This window comes from Lissotriton helveticus, chromosome 6 (genome assembly GCF_964261635.1).
Source record: "Lissotriton helveticus chromosome 6, aLisHel1.1, whole genome shotgun sequence".
NCBI lineage: Eukaryota > Metazoa > Chordata > Amphibia > Caudata > Salamandridae > Lissotriton > Lissotriton helveticus.
In genome coordinates, this window is record NC_136067.1 from 1070309904 (window position 1) to 1070332049 (window position 22146).

The window sequence follows — 22146 nt, forward strand, 5'->3', positions numbered from 1 at the left end:
AAACAGAAAACTGGAATGTCCTGACACACCATTTGTAGAGCTCAAGAAAATAGCAGATGTGCAGAGTAACAACAGTACCCACTACCATGCTAAAAGAGTTTGGCGGATAGGTACTCAGTGCATTTCCCCCCCTGCATACCTGCTTGGTTTACTGTAAATATCACTGGAAGTCTCTGGTGTACATTCCTCTGTGGCTAGCACTACTGGCGTCAAGCCACATAGTGAACCACAATATTTTACCTCCACACTCACCATCATTGCATTCTCCTTTCCAGGTAATGTTTTCTTTTAATATTGATATTTGGAGGTTCCTTTAGCATACGTATGTAATAACAAGCTGTCCTCTTCACCGTTAATTTCCGTAGAAGTATTCAACTGGTTTTGTCTGACAAATTTAAGTAGGCTTGCACCATTCCACATACAGGGCATCTTAAGTGACCATCGATTTGGTGAATGACGCTATATACGTACTCTGACTTTCATCCTTTTTTTTCTCTTGTAGCAAAAGGAAATGATTTGGAATTAGGATTTGTAATTCTAGGATAAATGCAGGGACTTTCCAGCAGCAGATAAATCACATATTTCCAAACCTCATAAAAATATGGGCCCTAGGGCCAATTGTATCATAGTTTGGAAATAGCGATAACCTAATTGCGATTCTCTGCCAATAGCAATTAGGTAAGCAGACCACCATGTCTGTGATTGGTTTTAAATAAAGCAATCATTTTTTAAAAAAATGCAGCCTGTTTTCCTTAAAGGAAAACTGGCTGTGTTTAATAAAGAAAAATTAAAAGTTTACTTTGCCTTTTTTTAAGAGCAGGCAGTGTTCCATGGGACCACTGCTTGCTCTGAAAAAATGTGTGCGACCGCATTTCAGTTGCAAAACATTCTTACATACCACTACGATTCGATATTAGAAAAGGACGCTCTAAACATGCCCCTTCCTAATACCGAATCAGTATGTATTCACAGTTCCAAATTGCGATTCGGTAACATATTACAAATTGCAAATTGGAATTCACACATGCCAAAATGCATTTTAGCAGTCGCAAATGGCCCAATTCTGCAAATCGGGCCATTTGCAACCGGTAAACTGCATGAGACTTATGGCCCCTAGTTATTTAACTCATTCCTTTCTCCAACAAGGATACAGTGCAAAGTGACAACAGAAGAGAAGACTCTCAGACTATGAACATTCAATTTCAGCATGAGGAGTTTAGAAAAGGAATTCCCTGAATACGAGCACCTCTCTCACCTCAACCATCATGATTTAAGCTTTCAGTTTTAACTTCCATAAACCACCAGGGAATCATTAGTGGAATAGTCAAATTCTGATGTAATAGGACAGCGCTTAAATAAAATCTATGATTTCATCCCCCAAACAACACACAAAACTATAGAAACAAGTACGGATCAAACACCTACAAAACCAGGGAATATTATATTTAATTCACAATCTAAAAATACGTGATCATCGACATTTTAATGGGAAACTTAGAGCATTTCAAAATGTAGTTTTATTTCTAAAAGACAATGCAATGTACTAGACTCTAGAATAATCCTTTTTTTGCTCCTAATGCATGTTCTCTTTCTGTGGGAGCATACCAGTGTTACCTCAATAGAGGCCTTCTGTTTCTGTTCTGAGGATTTTGTTTGTGGTACTTGCACTGCACCCACAAATTAAGATAACAATAATAACTTTCCAATTAAATATTTCTTCACATTCACAGTTTTAAAACCTCGAATTGTCAATTGTGTTTTTTACTTACATATACGTTTAATGTGTAGATATTCATATTTAATTTTATAAACAGTCACAGACCACTTAAATAGGCTTTCAGTACCCCCCGGGGGTTCACTGACCACAAGTTAAAAACACAATTTTAAATGTGTGAAAGTGGTACCTATAACATAAGGACAATGTACATTCTTAGTTTGTATTAGTTATTTTGATATCTTGTCACCTTGTTTCTGAATAACAATTTGATATTAATTTGAAGTGACCAAGTTTATTTGAGGCATTGCATCTGATGTACATGTTGCTTGTGTACACCAGTAGAGAAACACTAATTGAATGCATTCAACTATGTTCTCAGGTGAGGATCGTTGGCTCTGTACTTTGCTGTTGCAGCAAGGCTGGAGGGTGGAATACAATGCAGCCTCTGATGCCTTCACCAGCGCACCACAGGAGTTCAAAGAGTTTTACAACCAACGGCGACGATGGGGGCCTTCCACCTTGGCAAACACATGGGACCTGCTACACAATGGAAAGGAAACAGCAAGGAAAAACCCTTCCATTTCTTCTCCTTTCCTATTATATCAGATAGTGACAATGGCTTCTTCCATCTTAAGCCCTGCCACAGTTTGTTTGATGATTGCAGGTAAGTGCAGCTGAAAACCATCTCTATTTTGTTCTTCATACAAAATGATCTCTCCAGGAGGGTATTGAGTCTAACTGTACCTTGTCCTTAATATGTGATTCAATAGGTCAAATGTTCTTTTTAGACCTGGCATGATATCCTCAAATGTCTGTCAACGTATTTGAAATAAAAACATCATAACTCATAAATACTACAAAGAGAGAGGGTTTGGGCCAAGCCACTTCAGTCAGTGCTTTGTTGGAGTTCATTTAACCTTTTTTATCAAGCCATAGGAAGCATATATAAAGTAGGACATTTGGTAAACCCTCTTTGGCCATTGCTTTGTTGGAGTATCATTGACAATGGATCAGAATACTGAATAAGCATTTTGTCATCTTGAATGATAGCTTTAAGCCTTTAGTACAACCAGGTCCACAACCAAAAGGGCAGAACTGAGTGAAAAAGGAGTTCTCTTCAGATACTGCATTTAGGCAAAATCGACTGGCCCTTAATATATTATTTTTATTTGTCAGGATCCTTGCCCTGCTATGGCGGCTGCAACATTTTTCTTCAAGTTGCAATCAGCCAATCATATTGGGACTGAAAGGGCCATCAGGAGAAAAAGCTCTCCTGGCTAATCAGAAACCCTTACCTTTTAAAGTTACGGTACTTCAGGACTTCAGCTGGATACCTGCAGGATCAACTATCCTGATATACCTATGTTTAAAACCCTTTCATGACCACCCAGAGCACCTCTTTAAATGCAGGTTTCTATGAAACAGCTGAAAGGATTCAAACCAAATAATGCAAAACATTTTCTGAGTAGCTATGGGGCCGATTAGGATCGCGGTGAACCCGCATCCTCCGGGCCGGCGGTATCCACCGCCGGCCCAGAGGATGCGGATTCACCGCTGCGGAGGTTCCAAAGACCCACCGCCAGATTAGGATGGCTGGTGGGTCAGGAAGACCGTCCGCTGCTTTTCCGCCGCGGTCGCATTCCGACCGCGGTGGAAAAGCTCTGATATGGTGGCGGTGTCTATCAGACACCGCCAGCCATATTAGGATGGGGCAGAAGACATGCTTTTCCGCGGCGGCTTTTTAGCCGTGGAAAAGCATGTGGTCTTTCGTTTTTGGGGGCTCGTTGCGAGCCCCAATGGTGTTGGAGGGTGGGGGGTGCACATGGGGGGTACCTATGGTACGCCCTGCATATGCATGCACAAAGCATGCACTTTTAACCTTGCGGAGGGTGCTGCTTCAAGCAGCACCCGCCACAATGTTAAACATAGGGTATGTGACCTCCAGGGTGGCGGTCACATACTAATCTGCATGGAGAGAACACCGCAGCCCCTGCGGACGTTCCCTCCACCTCGGGGTGGTGGACGGACGCAGGTCCGTCTGCCATCCTAATAGGCCCCTGTATGTGGTATTTCTGGCAGCAGAGGTGAGAAAGGGAGAAAAATGAGGGTACACCCAATTTGGACAGTTCTGAAAAAACTCGCCCTTGCAAAGCTATTTTTGCCTCGCTGGAATTCATTAAATTGCATTTGTGCACTCGACACTTTATTCCTGAACGCAGTTTGTAAAGAGTGTCAAATGTAGGCTTATGAACGCTATGCAGCATTAATACCAAATTGCCCACGTTTACACTATGAATACCGGTGCATCTTGGAACTTGGAGTGGCAGCATGAAGGTCACATGACATTTTAAATTGAGCACTTGCGTAATTAATTGCAATGATTCCTACATGTGATCAAGGCTTTATTAAGCTGAAATGCATTAGGACTCGAGTGGCTGAATGAAAATAAAAGACGTGTTATGCTTTGGAACCGGGCTCGGCTACCATTCTTCTGATGTTAAATGACAGGACTCTCCATTCCTGTTGCCGCCGGAGCCGCCCTGCAGGGTCGGGGGCCCCAGCATGGAGTCTGTTTGTTTAGTGGTGCTCACACCTTTGGGGGCATGACCCGCTTGCCCTGCGTCAGACCAGTTGGACTGCTGTGGTATTTCTGGCAGCAGAGGTGAGAAAGGGAGAAACGTGAGGGTACACCTCATTTGGACAGTTCTGAAAAAACTCACCCTTGCAAAGCTATTTTTGCCACGTTGGAATTCATTAAATTGCATTTATGCACTCGACACTTTATTCCTGGATGCAATTTGTAAAGAGTGTCAAATGTAGGTGTGGGAGGGTGGGCTCGATAAACAGGCGTGGAGGCTTAAGTATAGGTTTGAAAGATGGTTTATTAACAAAAGAGGGGACTGTAGATTGTTGAAATGATGTCCTAAGACGGTCTTCTTCTTCTTCTTCCGAGGATTCCCGTGAGCTAGAAGGGTTTGAGGAGGACAAAGGTGTTGCTCCGCTTCCTGGTTCCCCTTGACCGTGGTGGTCACCCCGGAGGCTCATAGGAGGATAAAGAAAAGAAAAGGAGCCGTCAGAATGTTGTACTAATTCGGATGTGGGGTATAATCCCATCACCACACCTTGGTGCTCTATGGTATTTAAGGTGCTGATTCTAACGTCTTGTAGTACCAGAAGCCAAGGAAAAATAGTATAAGATAAGGGAATTAAAGAAAACGGTAGAACTCCTTATCAGGAGTTTAATTAGATGCCTAGGATGTGGAAAGAGGAAGAGTGCACAATTCATGCGACTTTTAACAAATACTCGGGCTATTTCAGCGTATACATTACAAAAAGGGATTTATACTGTCAGGATGCACTTTGTCCGCAACTACCCTCCTGTTTACGCTCCTTCCCGTTATTCCCACCCACTTCTTCTTCCTCCCCTCTCCCTGTTGACCCTGAACCCCAACACTCACCAGGCTCCGCCGTAACTCTCCTGAGTCACGGCCGCTCCCCAGCCGCCTCCGAAAACCACCAGTCCTCGCACCAGCGTTCTTCACCGTCCTCAGGATTCCCAGGCGTCCAGGTGTTCAGCGTGTCGGGTCCCGCATCTTCGCTCTGTGGGTTGGGTCCCGCGTCTTCGCTCTGTGGGTCGTGTCCCGCGTCTTCGCTCTGTGGGTCGGGTCCCGCGTCTTCGCTCTGTGGGTCGGGTCCCGCGTCTTCTCCCTGTAGGTCGGGTCCCGCGTCTTCTCCCTGTAGGTCGGGTCCCGCGTCTTCTCCCTCGACGGTCGTTCTCCAACGTCCTTTCTCTCTGTCTCCTGGCTGATTCTGCTCCCTTGTGATTGGTCTCGGGCTTCGTCTTCCGGTTGGTGAGGGTGGTACTTCCGGGGCATGTCTCTGACCGCGTCCCTGTGGAAATAGAGCACAGGCGTCTGGGTGTTGTGGTGCTGCCGATTCGGTAAGGATTTCTCTCCACAAGGCACCTTCCTCACAGTAGGCTTATGAATGCTATGCAGCATTAATACTAACCCTGGGCGTCCGATTCGGCTACGCCCACGGAGTAGGCGTAGTGTTGCCTTCTACGCATTTTGCGTAGACAGCGTAGCCGGCAACACTACGCCCACTCCGTGTGCGTAGCCGAGTCGGCCGCCACCCGCCTCCCTCCCGCCCTCCCGCCCTCCCCTAGATACATTATTTAAGCTACTACCCTGAATAAAACAATTTTAAAGCACTTACCTTGTCCGGGGCTCGTCCGGGGCTCCCTCTTTGAATAGCGTCCTTTCCTGGAAACAAATGCGCATGCGCGGTCGCCCGCGCATGCCCATTTCTCGGGAGAAATGCGCATGCGCGGCTGCCCGCGCATGCGCATTGGTATCCAGGAAAGGACGCTATTCAAAGAGGGAGCCCCGGACGAGCCCCGGACAAGGTAAGTGCTTTAAAATTGTTTTATTCAGGGTAGTTGCTTAAATTATGTATGTAGGGGAGAGCGGGAGGGAGGTGCGTAGTGGGGCTACGCGGAGTGCGGGAGTGGGCGTAGCTTCTCGCCCATTCCGCATAGCTCCGCGGAGCCCCACTTCGCCCACTACGCCCAGGGTTAATTAATACCAAATTGCCCACGTTTACACTATGAATACCGGTGCATCTTGGAACTTGGAGTGCCAGCATGAAGGTCACATGACATTTTAAATTGAGCACTTGCGTAATTAATTGCAATGATTCCTACCTGTAATCTAGGCTTTATTAAGCTGAAATGCATTAGGACTCGAGTGGCTGAATGAAAATAAAGGACGTGTTATGCTTTGGAACTGGGCTCGGCTACCCTTCTTCTGATGTTAAATGACAGGACTCTCCATTCCTGTTGCCGCCGGAGCCGCCCTGCAGTGTCGGGGGCCCCCAGCATGGAGTCTGTTTGTTTGGTGGTGCTCACACCTTTGGGGGAATGACCTGCTCGCCCTGCGCCAGACCAGTTGGACTGCCGTGGTATTTCTGGCAGCAGAGGTGAGAAAGGGAGAAAAGTGAGGGTACACCTCATTTGGACAGTTCTGAAAAAACTCCCCCTTGCAAAGCTATTTTTGCCACGTTGGAATTCATTAAATTGCATTTGTGCATTCAACACTTTATTCCTGGATGCAATTTGTAAAGAGTGTCAAATGTAGGCTTATGAACGCTATGCAGCATTAATACCAAATTGCCCATGTTTACACTATGAATACCGGTGCATCTTGGAAATTGGAGTGCCAGCATGAAGGTCACATGACATTTTAAATTGAGCACTTGCGTAATTAATTGCAATGATTCCTACCTGTGATCAAGGCTTTATTAAGCTGAAATGCATTAGGACTCGAGTGGCTGAATGAAAATAAAGGACGTGTTATGCTTTGGAACCGGGCTCGGCTACCCTTCTTCTGATATATATATATATGTATATATTCCAACACGCAGGTAAGCCCACTGGGCGGGACTCTGTGTGTATATATAGCAGTTCCCCGGTGGCAGCTGTGTTTGATTGTTGCCAGTGACCAAGGACGCCGAGATCGTCTGAAACGCGTATGGCTTTTGAATTGGACTGAAGATGTGAAGCTGTTTATTGCTGCAGCCTGCAAACATTAAAGGAGTTCAACCTCTCTAATATATATATATATATATATATATATATATATATATATATATATATATATATAATTATATATATATATGAAACAACGGGCCCCTCAGTGAAGAAAGCCAGAGGACACAAGGGGAACTTGCGGGAACACTTTATGACAGCTTGAGAGTGGCATGATGCATTTCGGCGTGTTGCCTTCTTCGGATGCCGTAAGCTTAGTCCGGGGGCACTCCTCCTTGCAGTCTTGATATGCGCAGGTCCTCCTAATTAGCGGAGGTCAGCTGACTCGACGCGCTGAAGAGTTTCAGCTGTAGTCCAAAGTTGTTGGACTGCAGTTCCCATCATGCAGCAACTGGTAAGTACCGTGTGTGGAGCCCAAGTTCCATCTATAATCTGGCTGTAAATCCTAGCAAGAAGTGCAAGTTTTGTAAATGGGGAGAGCCCCCGTGTGTGAAAGTCTTAGCGTTTTCCTTAAGTCCCCAACGTTCCAGCCCCAATTTTCAATATTTATATATATGTCATGAGTGGCCAAGACTACGGCTGTAGTCGAAACGTGTCGTCCTTCACTGCCGAAATAAAGAACCTTACCTGCTTCATCAGTCTGTGGGCTTGCCTGGTTTCTGTTCCAGCAGATTTCCCTCGTTGTGATATATATATATATATTCACTGAAAAAAACCATAGGTTTCACACATGTTATAGTTAGCTGGACATTTCACTCATACAAAACCATTGAAATTCCCCCGTTATAGTTAGTTTAGCTAACTATAACTCGCGCGCCCGTAATGCACTGCTGATGACGTCACATATTACATCACTCATGACATGGCCAGAGACATCACTCATGACGTCACTGATGACATCATACAGTGAATGTGTGTCTTTCTGAAAAATAAATATTTTTTTATACGTATATCTAAAGGTCGATGGAAGAATAAATAGGTAAATAAGTGTCTAAATTGATGTGTTTTTCTAAAATTGCTAGTATAACTGACTTATTAAGTGTATCTTAGTGAATACATGTATTAACGAGTAATGTTTAAATATTTAAATATCTGTATCAGTGTCTCACTTTTGTGTATAAGTGGCTGCAAGGGTTGGTGAGTAGCTACATAAGTGTGTTTATAGGTTATTAGTTTGCTTTTTGAGTATCAGTATGAGTGTCTGTATGGTTCGGTGAGGATATTACTTAGCGCATAGATGCATGAATGAGTGACTCACTGTTTGTATGTGTTTTGAAGGCAGCATATTTGCAGAGCTGCATGGGTGGATGAGTGTGTGTATGGGTGTGTTAGTGAGTAAATGACTGTCTCAATAGTATCTTTATGAGTAACTACATATGTTTTAAACTAGTATATGTGAGTATTGATGTATATAGGTGAGTATATGTGAGAATGAGAGTTTAAAAGAGTTCCTGTATAAATAAGTATGTGTTTCTATAAGTGATTGTTTAAGAGAGTAAGTATGTGTACATTTCTGTAGAAGTTAGTGTAGTGGTGTATGTGTATAGCTGTATATGCAAGTAAATGGATGTTTATTTGCATCTGTGAGTATGTGTGTGACTAACTCTATGGATGAGTATCGGTGTGTAACAGGATGTATAGGTGTATGAGTACATATGATGAGTGAGTACATGTATGAGTGACTATATAGAACTATTGGTGAATGAGTGGATGTGTATGTAGATGTTGGAATTACTGAATAGGTTGTTGTAACTGGTATTGGTATCTCCATATCTTTTGAAAATGTTAGTTTCTATTTTTGAATGTGTGTATCAAAGGTAATATTAGGGTGAGAGGAGGTCTGCAACTCTTTCACAAGGATGATGTCATCAGTGATGTCATTTGACATGTAAGCAGTGATGTCATGAGTGATGTCACTGGCCATGTCATGAGTGATGTAATATGTGACGTCATCAGCAGTGCATTGCAGGCGCGCGAGTTATAGTTAGCTAAACTAACTATAACTAGGGAATTTCAATGGTTTTGTATGAGTGAAATGTCCAGCTAACTATAACATGTGTGAAACCTATGGTTTTTTCAGTGAATGTGCAAGGTTTTTTAAATATTAATTCCTAACTATAACGTGTGTAAAACCTATGGTTTTTTCAGTGAATTTCAAAGGTTTTGTAAATGATAATTTTTAAATGGATTAATTTTTGTATTTCTTTCTTTTTATACTAATTTCCTACATTTTTCTTATAAATATTTATGTTCATTTTATTTTTTAAGTTATATTTCATATTCTTTTTTGTGTTCAAAAGTTTTTATTAGGAGCTTAAGAGATATACTTTTTATTCTGTTCATAACAAAAGTTATGAACAGAATAAAAAGTACATACATATAAGGTAAACAAAACAATAATAAAAGTTGGCATACGGAAAATACACATGGGTCGTGTCAGCATTTTGTTCAGTAAGTTAAGTAAATCATAAGTTATACATTAAATGAAACATATAATTATACATAGGAGAGTTGCATCTATTGTTACATGACGGTAGGCATACAGAGTCATAGAGTGATAGCATCACCACTACAGCATGCTAATTAGGAAGGCGGAAGTACAGGATGGTCGCGAGGCCAACATGTATCAAGGAGGCTTGTGAAGATCAAAGTATTCATCTAGCGAGGACCAGAGTTTTCTGAGTGGCGGACGCCACGGGGTTGAGGCGAGGGCTATGTTGTCGGCTCCTCTTAAGTTGGTGACCCAGTTAAGCCAATGGGGGAAAGAAGCTTTGTTTGTGCTTTTCCAATTATTGAGTATGATTTTAACCGCAGCCGTCAGCAATAGGTCGAGAAGGGCTTTGTCATTATCATTGAGTGTGGCGACTTTGGCGAATCCGAAGACAAGCATTGAGAATTCCCTTGGGAGGGTGATATGTAGGGCTTTGGAAATGAGATCAAAGATTCTGTCCCAATAGGAGGTGACGCATGGGCACCTGAAAATTAAGTGTTCAAGGTCCCCTCCCTCACCATTGCAGTTGCAGCATGTGTCATCGTCCCTGATTTTGTGCAGAAAGAGCCTCCTAGGTGTCCAGAAGGCCTTGTGAAATAGCAAGAACTTGGTTTGTGAGAGTGTAGGGCTTATTTTGTGGCGAGTGGTGGACTCCCAGGTTCTGGCCCATTCTACCTCTGAGGTAGGTGTGGTTGAGAACGAGTCCCAATAGAGCTGGAGTGGTTTGGTTAGGGAGGACGATTGTGGGCGAATAAGTTTATATATTCTAGAGACTTGGTGGCCAAGTTTGTTAAGTGACGTGAGGAATCCAGGAAGGGAGGGGGTGACGTCCTTCAGGTCCGCTATCGCTAGCGCTACTTTAATATGTAAAAAGTTATAGAATTCTATGTGGTGTAGGAGGAATCTGTTCTGCAGTTCGCTAAAGGTGAGTGGTAGTGAGTTTTCGCCGAGTTGGTGGGGGAAGAGTATACCTCTTTCTATCCAAGAAGAGTAGTTTAGAGGTTTCCCTTTGTATGTTAAGGCGGTATTGTGCCAGAGCGACTCCCAATTTGAGTGCCGGAATTGATGTGGTAAGTGTTTGCTAACTTAGAGAAGAGCCATTTTGGTGTTTTTGAAAATAGGGCCCGAGCCTAAATTGGGACGGAGTTTAATGGTGAGCAGGGCGCAGGGGTTAAGACCTTGTAGTATGGACCTTTCTACAGAAAGCCACACCGGGGTATACTCCGTCTGTGAGGTCAGCCAGTATGCTCCTTGTTTTGCCAAAAAGGCAATTTATAGCTTGAAGTCCGCCAAGTTGACTCCCCCTAAGTTTTTATCCAAACGTAATTCTGGCTTTCTTGCCCTGCCATAGAAAGGAAGAGATCAGTTTGTCTAATTTACTATGGAACTCTTTGGAAAGTATAAGTGGAAGCATTGCGATGAGGTAGTTGACTAAGGGGGATATCATAATTTTTATGGTTTCTATACCTCCCCACCAAGTGATGAACCAGGGGGACCAACCGTCAAGTAGTCGTTTGATTTTGGCCAGGGTTGTGGTCTCATTATGTTTAAGGGTACTTAGAAGGTCATCAGTAAATTCTATCCCCAAGTATTTAATCATGTTAGTTTGCCAAGTTAGGCCAGAGCCGCCTAACACTTCTCTAGAGGTGTGGACATTTAGAGGTTTTACCTCGAATGTATCTCTATTCATTTTGTAGCCTGATAGGGAGGAGTATTTGTCAATTGAGGACATAAGCCCAGCGATGGAGTTAGTAGGGTCTTCCGTTGTAATTAGAATGTCATCTGCATACGCAGCTAACTTAACTCGTGTGTCCCTGAAGGAAACACCCGCTATGTCTTTATTATTTTTGATGTCTGTAAGGAGGGGTTCAAGGGCTAGGAGGAAAAGAGCTGGGGAAAGAGGGAAGCCTTGTCTGGTTCCCTGGTGAAGTCGGAACGGGTAGGATAGGGTACCGTTAATAGCTATCCTGGCAGATGGGGCAGAGTATGGGGCCATCACCATCTTGGCAAAGGAGTCTCCAAGGTTGAAGGTGTGCATGCATTGCCGGAGGAAGGACCACGAGACTTTGTCAAAGGCCTTTTCCACGTCCAAGGTATACATTCTTAATGTAAAATAATAACAAAAGTAAATTGAAAAATATTTTTTTTATTAACTAATTTTTTTCTTCAATATATTAAAATTAAATTCTATTTAATTCCTTTTTCATAGTTTTTTTGGGGGATAATCGTACCATACGAGTATGGTGATCGCACCATACTTTGTACAGCAAATCGTACTCTGTGTGTACCCGCGCATACATTACGAATATGTACGTGCATTACGTCGCATCAATGCTTCTGTGTGACATCATGTACGGCGTCCCGTACGTGAAAGGCACGAACGTTTTTAATTGTTAAAGTATTTAATGTACATACTAAGAGAAGACATTATCTAGATAATTATGAAAATAGTTTTTTTAACTTTTAATAAGCGTATATTACTTTTAAAAACAATTATGCAAATCGTACTCGCATCGTAAGAGTACAGTAGGCACACCGTAAGCGTACGCAAAGCCATGTGCCGTTTTTGTCCCATGGTGCACTGCATTGTAAATATGGCGCATCCATGGTGGTGGTGTCACGGTGCACAATAACTGGCATATTCCTGGGGATATGCCAGTTATTGTATACGTGCTAATCAGTGTTTTAATGTAGTAAATTAAATTACTACATACGGAGGAATGAGTCACTACAAAACTAAAACAGCAGTGACAGAGTGTTTGGTGGAATTGTAAAGATACAGACTGGGCAATTGAAAGTTTAAAAGCCAAGTTTACAGGTGCATAGAAAAGCGCATTTATTATTTATTAATCTTCCCAACGCACCAAGCACCAGCGCACCTTTCAGGGGATAGGTTTACGATTTACAAATGCTAGTATTTTTTAAATTAAGAAGCATAATAATAACAAATATTAATACTTTTTTTTTTCTAATGATAATGATATTTTTTATGTCTTCTATTTAGATGTTTTTAATCATGAAAAGGCAAAGAACATAGTTTACAGAGTAACACTTTTTAAACTCTCCAACGTATGTAGATAATATTACCTTATACGTGTTACGATCGAAATCGAAACCTTTACAGCTTCACAGTTTGTAACTTTTCCGAACACGTGCAGAAGAAAAACAGTTAAAACGTGAGCACGTATAAACTGCAAAACGTGACATCTAAATAGGCGGACCCACATCTTCCTTACGTAGACTACTAAACAACCAAAAACTATATAAACCACACCTACTGTGCAATTAGTTGCAGGTTCCCTTTTCTAGCATCGGATTCTCTTTTTGCGTCAACAAACATTTTCCGGAGATGTAAGTTGTTTCAATATGGCATAGTCATAGTACTTAGTTATAATTTACGGCTATTTGTCAATATTTAAACATTTATATCTAGAAACAAATGTTATTGCATGTTTTTCGCTTTTTCTCTGTAACGTCACCAGCTTGTTTTTAGAAACAGATAGATTATAACAAACATTGCTCCTTTTTTGGCTCCTTTCACCTTATATATAGTGACTTTTTATATTATAATATTGACACTGTACTTCGGTTTTAAATCTATTTTCTCCTTGTGATCATGTGCAGTGAGAATATATACATATTATTATTCTCACTGTCATGATCTCAGAGGAGTTTATAACCCGTCACCACGAAAATCAAACTTTTTCACCTCCCGCAGAAAAGAAGTTCAGTAAATAATTACCGCTCAAAAGTATTTCATCGTGGATGTTCTGGTAAATACATAACTTTATTTTACTTTTCTTTTTACTGTAACAATGGTATCAATCGTAATATTATAATAGATTGTCCAATTGCTACAGAAGAGGAATGGAAGATTTTTCAGTGCCATCTATAATATATCTTTCTAATATTAAAAAGTACTTGATCACATATTTTATGATACAGTAGAACACACAAATATAGCTATCATACATACTTTGTTACTTTAAATATTTAATAAACCCTACATTTCTGAATGTTATTTTCTAATTTCTATTCTTATTTGCGGTTCCTATTCACCTTCTCCCTAAAGAATATATAGGACCTGTACTTTATATTATAAGAGTACCATCCTATATACCTTGTAATCAAAAGAGAGAATGGACACTTGTAACTACTCAACAATAGGTAGTCTTGAATCACCCTCATAAACGCTATGTAAATAGTGCGGTATATATCGTTTATCCGCCCCACATACGCGTTATGGCATTATCATTGGGTGTCCAAATTTGTGCTGTATGCCAGCCTCATCCTGAGGCAACCTCTGGAGTTGGTAGTAGTGTCCAGAGATAGGGAGGCACCCCCAAGGTAGATTAGAGAGTGATGTTTAAAAAGCAAAACTCCACCATGAGTAAGCTTTAATGTAAAAGGTGAGGTTTTGTGGTTAAAAAATGGGTGGGTATAACTGGAGATCGTGTTACTGGATCTCTTTATAACACTTAATTGACAATTAAGTGTTATAAAGAGATCCAGTTTTACAAACTATAGCACAAAAAAGATGTATATAGCCACGCTTAACTGATATTTTATGAAATTCCATTTTTAATTGTCACCACTTTCATATATACTTCAACAGTTTCTGAAGAAAGTTTATTTGTATTTGCTTAATAAAAACTGTTTCAAACCTAGACTGTTTTTTTTGCTGCGCAACCACACCTCCTCATCAGGAAAGTAAACACCACATTATAAGTAAATAGCACTCCTAAGAAGTATGTCACCTACAAACTTGATTAAAAAGAAACAGAGCAAGACACTGTCATTTTTGCGCCGTAATTTATACACCACACGACAATTATATAAATGGCCCTTGAAACATATAAAAAAAATAGTTTTCCTCATAATCCCTCTCCACCACCTTATGGGCACTGTACAGAGTTAATAGTGTTCCTAACCTGCCCTCTACTACTTTCTTTCCCCATACTCCTTTGGAAAATGTATCACAATATCACTGACAACAGTGTACCGTTCCCACCCAATAAGGAGCAAACTTGTGCTCGGAACACTTTAGCCAATAAAATACCCATGTTGTTCCACAGACGAGCAAGGAATGACTGCCAAACCTTCTACTTTTAATACTTCACAGCCAATGAACATTAAGCTTCTTAAAGTCCCGCTTGGAGCACGTTACCCTAATACTCCCCGAACAAGAAGGAATCCCTAACAAAACTTTTCCACTGACTTCTTGTACGACTAACGTTTCCTATGAAAAAAATATAAATCTCCAGCACAGTAACTATTTCAATTAGCAACATATTGTGGTGAACTTCTGACCTCTGTGCTCACGCAAGTGTTCCATGAACTGTTACTATGGTAACAGGCAGAAAGGTACTGGCTGTACAAAACACTTTCTATTTACCCTGGATCAAGAAAGCAAAGTAAAAGAAAACACATTTACAACCCTCTTGCGCCACTTGCGCGTCCACACCCCCCCTAAAAAATTTAAAATGTGTGCACCTCAAACAACCACCCCCCGGAGATTTCTGTATTCTGTGACACGGGCTCGGTGGCCCTTCGCCTGGTGCCCTCGAGAGCTCTGGAGACCTCCATGCCCAGAGCCGGTTCCAGCAGTGTCCCGGGGTGCCTACCCCCGGGATACTCCTGTTTGCTATGAAAAGTCGTGCGGCTCCCGCCCTCCTATAGCAAACTTAGTTAGAACTTTGAAAGACACAATAGTGAAATCTGTTCTCATTTTCAAAATCCAAACATGCAACTTAGCATCTCCCCATGTGTAAAAGCAATGCCGGTGTTCTATAGATTCAGAAAAGGGGGTGGTGATGGACAGAGCATCTGAATTAAACAGAACACTCATACCCAGTCAAAAGATCAGGGCTTGATCCATCACCGTTTTTTAGCTCACTGCATCATCCCAGTTCAGAACCTGGCTACATGGAAATTAGTCTGTCCCTGGCCCAGTGCATCATGGGAACAGGTCAGACCAAACTACCAAGCCAATTCTTTACTGGAAAGGAAACAAGCTTCCGGGGACCGGTTTCTGGCATTGCAGCCGTCTTCGGCCCGGCTTGCTTGAATCCTGATGGTGCAGTGAGCAAGGGACTCATGTCTGAGCATACCCTGCCACTCCTACAGTGGCCAAAACGATTCAGAAAAGGGGGTGGTGATGGACAGAGCATCTGAATTAAACAGAACACTCATACCCAGTCAAAAGATCAGGGCTTGATCCATCGCCGATTTTTAGCTCACTGCACCATCCCAGTTCAGAACCTGGCTACATGCAAATTAGTCTGTCCCTGGCCCAGTGCATCATGGGAACAGGGCAGACCAAACTACCAAGCCAATTCTTCACTGGAAAGGAAACAAGCTTCCGGGGACCGGTTTCTGGCATTGCAGCCGTCTTCGGCCCGGCTTGCTTGAATCCTGATGGTGCAGTGAGCAAGGGACTCATGTCTGAGCATACCCTGCCACTCCTATAGTGGCCAAAACGATTCAGAAAAGGGGGTGGTGATGGACAGAGCATCTGAATTAAACAGAACACTCATACCCAGTCAAAAGATCAAGGCTTGATCCATCACCGTTTTTTAGCTCACTGCACCATCCCAGTTCAGAACCTGGGACCCCCCTTTTTGAATCGTTTTGGCCACCACAAGTGTGGAAGGGTATGCTCAGATGTGAGTCCCTTGCTCACTGCACCATCAGGATTCAAGCAAGCCGGGCCGAAGACGGCTGTAATGCCAGAAACCGGTCCCCGGAAGCTTGTTTCCTTTCCAGTAAAGAATTGGCTTGGTAGTTTGGTCTGCCCTGTTCCCATGATGCACTGGGCCAGGGTCAGACTAATTTGCATGTAGCCAGGTTCTGAACTGGGATGGTGCAGTGAGCTAAAAAACGGTGATGGATCAAGCCCTGATCTTTTGACTGGGTAGGAGTGTTCTGCTTAATTCAGATACTCTGTCCATCACCACCCCCCTTTTTGAATCGGTGTTCTATAGAAGCAATGCCGGTGTTCTATAGAGGAGTGTACCCCATTGACCTGTGTACCGTTTTCACTCAGCGCATGTGTATTAAAGGTGCACATGCGCACAATACGCCTCACCACGCCCACCATCAGTCCGTGTACCCCATATGTTTTTCATTTCATTTGCGCATGCTTTATTGGAACATAACGGTCACGAGTAGTCGGCGGGACCGTGAGGGGATTGTACGCTCCGTCTTTTTTGTAGATAGAGTCACGTGTGTAGTGACGTATGTACTGGATGGCTGTGGTGTGGGTGTATACCAGCCAGGAGGGAGTGTGTGTGCCGATCTGACAACTAAACCTGGAACTAAGAAACCACTACAATGTAAATCTGGACTTTGTACTGTTGGAGGACCACGGTCATGTGCAGAGATTAAATATAACGTTGGGGACCGTGGGAGGAGCCGGTTACCGCCAATGACTAGGGCGGCATGTGGTAGGCAAATGCGTCACAAAATAGGCTACATACATGGTGACTGTATCGTAACGTCACATAGAAAAAAAAGAAAGCCAATAAAAATTAGCATGAAGAACATAGACGTAAGTAGACAACAGCCAATCAAATTTTTTTCAAAATCTGCGGAAGGAAAGTGATTGGTTGCTAATACGTTTTCTTATAATCCTTCACAACCAATCAAAAACAGGTTTAAAAAGTTTTTGTTTTTAACATACGAGTTAATCAGATATTTTGGCATGTACACGAACCGAGAGGGAATTATTAAAGATGACTTGCTTTCGCAAGACCCCAAAAGGCTTGTTCCAAAAAAAGTACTCACTTCACTGCCAGACCCCATTTAATGATTAGCCAGGCTCTCAACTTAAACACGTCACAAATCATCTCTCATCACTTTGTCTTCTGTTTTAGTGTATTGTATGAAGTAGAGTGCATGACCCTATGCCCAGAGCCCTCGAAGGTTCTAGAGACTGCCACTCCCCACAGCCAGCTCCTGCAATGCCCCGGAGCCCCACGGCCCCTCTCCCAACATTTGAAAGCCCCTTGGGGAGATGGTAAATTAAAACTGAATACGTTAGTACACGCCACTCTTACGCCACCAGGAAAACACAACAACAGTATAAGGCCCAGATTTTCATTGTAGTGATTTCTTAGTTGCAGGTCTAGTTGACAGATCGACACACACCCTCCCTCACGGCTGGTATACACCCACAGCACCCACAGCACACCCATTCAGCGCATCCATCACTACACACGTGACCCTATGTATAAAAACGACGGAGCGCATGTGTTGTACGCCATTTTAGAGTTGTTCCCAAAGTACCGAACAAGGGGGCCCACTACTACATGCGTGGCCTCCTTGGTCACTGAGTTAGTGGTGCCCGAAGTACTGAGCGGATAAAGAACCTGCGATGATGATGATGGGAGCAAAAGTATGTCGTTAGCCATACAGATATCAAGACTCAGCACCACGTATGAGACTTCTTTGTTGTACATTGGGACTACATCATGCAGAAGGTGTCTTATCCACGAAAAGGTGAGCAGTGAGGCTTGAGTGTGCATCGGAGGGAGTCAGGGTTGTAGCAGACTAGATACAAAAACGCGAGTTAGTATTTTAGACGAACGCACTCCTATATAGTATATTAATTTATAAGTATAAATTTTTTTCCCAATAGCAGGAACGTTTTTATAATCGGTGAAATGTCTGGAATATTACCAATGCAAACAGTTCGTAGAAATGTGAAAAGGAACGTGTATAAAAGTGCAATGTTATCTAACTCCAAATTAATATGGTAACAATTACCAATCATAACATCTTTCTTTTAATATCTTTGAGATGTAGAGCTTCACGATGGATTATGTAACAAGGACGACAGCAATAAGTTTGGCGGTAACATCCGTTCCGTTCGCGGAATATGCAGATTTTTGTCAATTTTGCGATCCGCGAATCCCGCGAATTTGCCCAAAAATCCGTAAATTTGCAAGCTGGCGGATTTTTTTGCTTGGTCGCGCTTGAAAATACAATATCGCGCGCGAATGTTGACTTACCATGATTCTGTTTTCGCCGAGTTGTTTTTCTCTCGTTTTCCGTGTGCTGCGCCATTTTGGATCTTGCTGCGTGATTGCGACCCGCCATCTTGCACAGCGAGAGTTTGACAACGCGAGTACGTCATAAGGGCCCGCGATCACGCATCGCGGGAGTAAACACTGCCGAAAACGTAGATGCGGCGCGCAGCTGACTTCTGGCGGAGAGATTTGAACAGCTCGCTTTCCCGAACTTGCAATAATTGCAATTCTGCACAAGAAATCCACCGCAGGCAGCATAAACCTTCTGAAAATCATGATTTTGATCAGAATAACTCCTCAGATTGACATTTGGCTGCACTTTTTTGTGCAAGGAGTCCATTTTTGGAGGGGTGGGAGGAAGGAAGTGCCCCAGAGTCTCCAACTTCCTGTTCCTGTCCAGCAGGCTTCTCCCAGTGCTTTGTCCATGTCCTGGTCACTTTTGATTTGGATTTGGAGCTGGAAGGATTACTTTTTGTGGCTGCTGCTGGATATTTGTATTTGAGGGCTTTTTGGACTTTGGAGTTTGGATCACTTTTGGATTTGAGATTTTACAAGTAAGTTGGTGTTGTTAGTTTGGGGCATTGCAGTTGCTGCAACTACAATTTTAAAACTTTTTCACAACTTTAAAAAATATATATTGTGGGTAGCCACAGTATCCAGTAGGCCCAGGGTTAGTCATGGGTGCATGATGCAACTGTTTCTGTGAGTTTTTTTTAACTTAAATCTCATTTATGTCATGGAAGTTTAGCTCACTGTTATATGTGGATTTTGTTTTAAATTTTGGGGTGCATGTAAAGCCTCACAAGCCAGTATGCCCAGGGGTAGTGAGTGGTGCATGGACCAAGTCTTTCTGTGTGGTGTCTTGACTTTAAACATCATTGAGGGCATGGATTGCATTGGATTGTGTTGATTTTTGTGTGTTGTTTGACTTTTTGGGGTGTTGTTGGGGCCTGGCCATGTGGGTGGGGGCTATTTTGAGGCCTGGTCCAGGCAGGGCCTGGACATGTGGCTGGGGGACAAGGGGCCATTTTGAAGCCAGGCAGTGTGCTTTGAGCCATAGGCCTGCACCCAGCCTGCCCTGCTTTCACCCATTATGCCCAGGGGCAGTGAAAGGTGCATGGACCAATGCTTTGTGTGGGGCCTCTTGAATTTAAACATCATTGAGGGCATGGATGGCATTGGATTGTGTTGATTTTTGTGTGTTTTTCGACTTTTTGGGGTGTTGTTGGGGCCTGGCCATGTGGGTGGGGGCCATTTTGAGGCCTGGTCCAGGCAGGGCCTGGCCATGTGGCTGGGGGACTAGGGGCCATTTTGAAGCCAGGCAGTGTGCTTTGAGCCATAGGCCTGCACCCAGCCTGCCCTGCTTTCACCCATTAAGCCCAGGGGTAGTGAGTGGTGCATTTACCAAGGCTTTGTGTGGGGCCTCTTGAATTTAAACATCATTGAGGGCATGGATGGCATTGGATTGTGTTGATTTTTGTGTGTTTTTCAACTTCTTGGGGTGTTTAACTGATGTTCCTCTGGCTTCCTTTGCTTTTAGGTGCACAAGAGAACCAACAGTGCCAGGAAGAAGTCCTGCAGCGGTGTGTGCAGCACAACGTCACGTGACGTCACGTGTGGCCACAGACAACTCTGCAACTCGTGCAACTGCGGCTTGCTGTTCTAACATCTGAAGAAGATGGGCCCAAAGAAAGGTGGCTGTAGCTCATCTACAAAGAAAGTTGCCACTGCCAGGAAGAAGGAGTAGAAGAAGCAAGTGGTGCCACTTACCAAGGAGACTAATGTGCCCACAGACACTTTATTCGGGGAAAAAAAAACAACGCCTGCAGCCGGGGACCAAGCTGGGAGCAGCACCTCCGCTTCATTGGGCTCAGTGCCACCACACCAAGTTAGTTCCATGTCCATGAGTGCTGCAGAGGCAGCCACTTTGGTTGTTCAATCACCATCGACCAGTGATGTTGGCTCATCGCAAGAAAGTAGCATACAATCAACGCAGGGTGTAACTCAGCTGATGAGTGTTCAACAACCACAGCCGCAACAACAACCACAGGTGCAACTAGTACAAGCGCAAGTACATGGGCAAGGAGAGGCGCAAGTACATGTGCAAGGAGAGGCGCAAGTACATGCGCAAGGAGAGGCGCAAGGAGAAGCGCAACTAGAGGCACATGGAGCGGCACAACTGCCCACAATGCTAGTTCCTCCAGAAGTATGGGCACATCAGGAAATCGAGATTCAAGTGGAGGTATCATCTGAGGAAGTCACTCCTCCTGAGGATGATCCATTGTCTTCCAGATCCCCAGCAAGAAAAAGGTCAAGGAGGGCTACCACAAGTTCTTCTTCAAGCACCCTTCCTTCTGATGATCTTAATCTTGATTGGAACCCACAAATGCAGTCTGAGGGGGAGGCACGCCATGAGCCGACAAAGGTAGCTAAGCCTAAAAGGAAGGTTCCCGCAAGGCTTCCACTTATGGGTGATGACGACGAACAAGAAGTGGTGTCTTCTGCTGCTGATGAACAGTCTGACAACGACCCAGTCATCACAGTCGTCACTCCAGCCCCAGCGGGCATGCAGCAGACAGACATTTTAACCCTATCCCGAATGGCTGCTGAGCGGGATGAGGGCGGCGTGGCACTGGTCCACCACCAACGCAGTTAACTACAACACCAACACGACCTACAGCTTCCATATTTTTTAGTCAGAAGGGCCGGCAGGGACCTCCATGCAGCTCGACCTCCATTACCTCAAGTAGTGGTGCTGTAAGTGAACAACAGAAACAAATTCAGCCACGCCCATCCTCCACTTCATCTGCCATTAAAACTCAAAGTAGCACCTCCACCATCAGCAGACATCTCCAGTCCCTAGTTCGGGACTTCTTTACTGTTAGCCAAAAGGCAGAAAACATGGTTGTTTGTTTGATTTGTAAAATATTAGTTAGTCGGGGTAAGCTTGGTACCAACTATGGTACCGGAGGCCAGAGAGGTCATCTCCAAAAACACCACACTTTCCAGTGGGAGGCGCACCTAAGGAACATCTGGGAAGCCAAAAATAGAACTGATCCAAATGTATCCATTCACATTGCATCTGATGCTGACGAGGGGCTGATTGTGCAGGGGGGAAGTCAAGAACCGACCGACATTTTTTCTGGTACACCCAGTACCCCTGGCAGCAGCACTGCAGTGGTAGCGCCCACACCCTCTACCCCTGCAACATGTATGAGGCACACTAAGAGTCTGGGAGAGACACCAATGCGAAAAAGTACATCAATGAGCCTAACTGGTTTGAAGAAGTCTGCATCTAGATGTTTGGGGGTGTGTTAAGGGGTCTGGGAGCACTGCTGGGAAGGTCTAATTTTGATTACAA

At 43.5% G+C, this 22146-nt stretch overlaps 1 protein-coding gene across 1 annotated transcript in view; it reads left to right on the forward strand.

The window, feature by feature from the left end:
• LOC144762615 (chitin synthase chs-2-like) overlaps positions 1–22146 on the forward strand; it is a 693194-nt gene that overhangs the window by 421507 nt on the left and 249541 nt on the right. The window contains exon 11 of the mRNA XM_078647842.1: positions 2097–2381. Coding sequence (XP_078503968.1) covers positions 2097–2381 — 285 coding nt within the window. The remainder of the gene's footprint in view (positions 1–2096; positions 2382–22146) is intronic.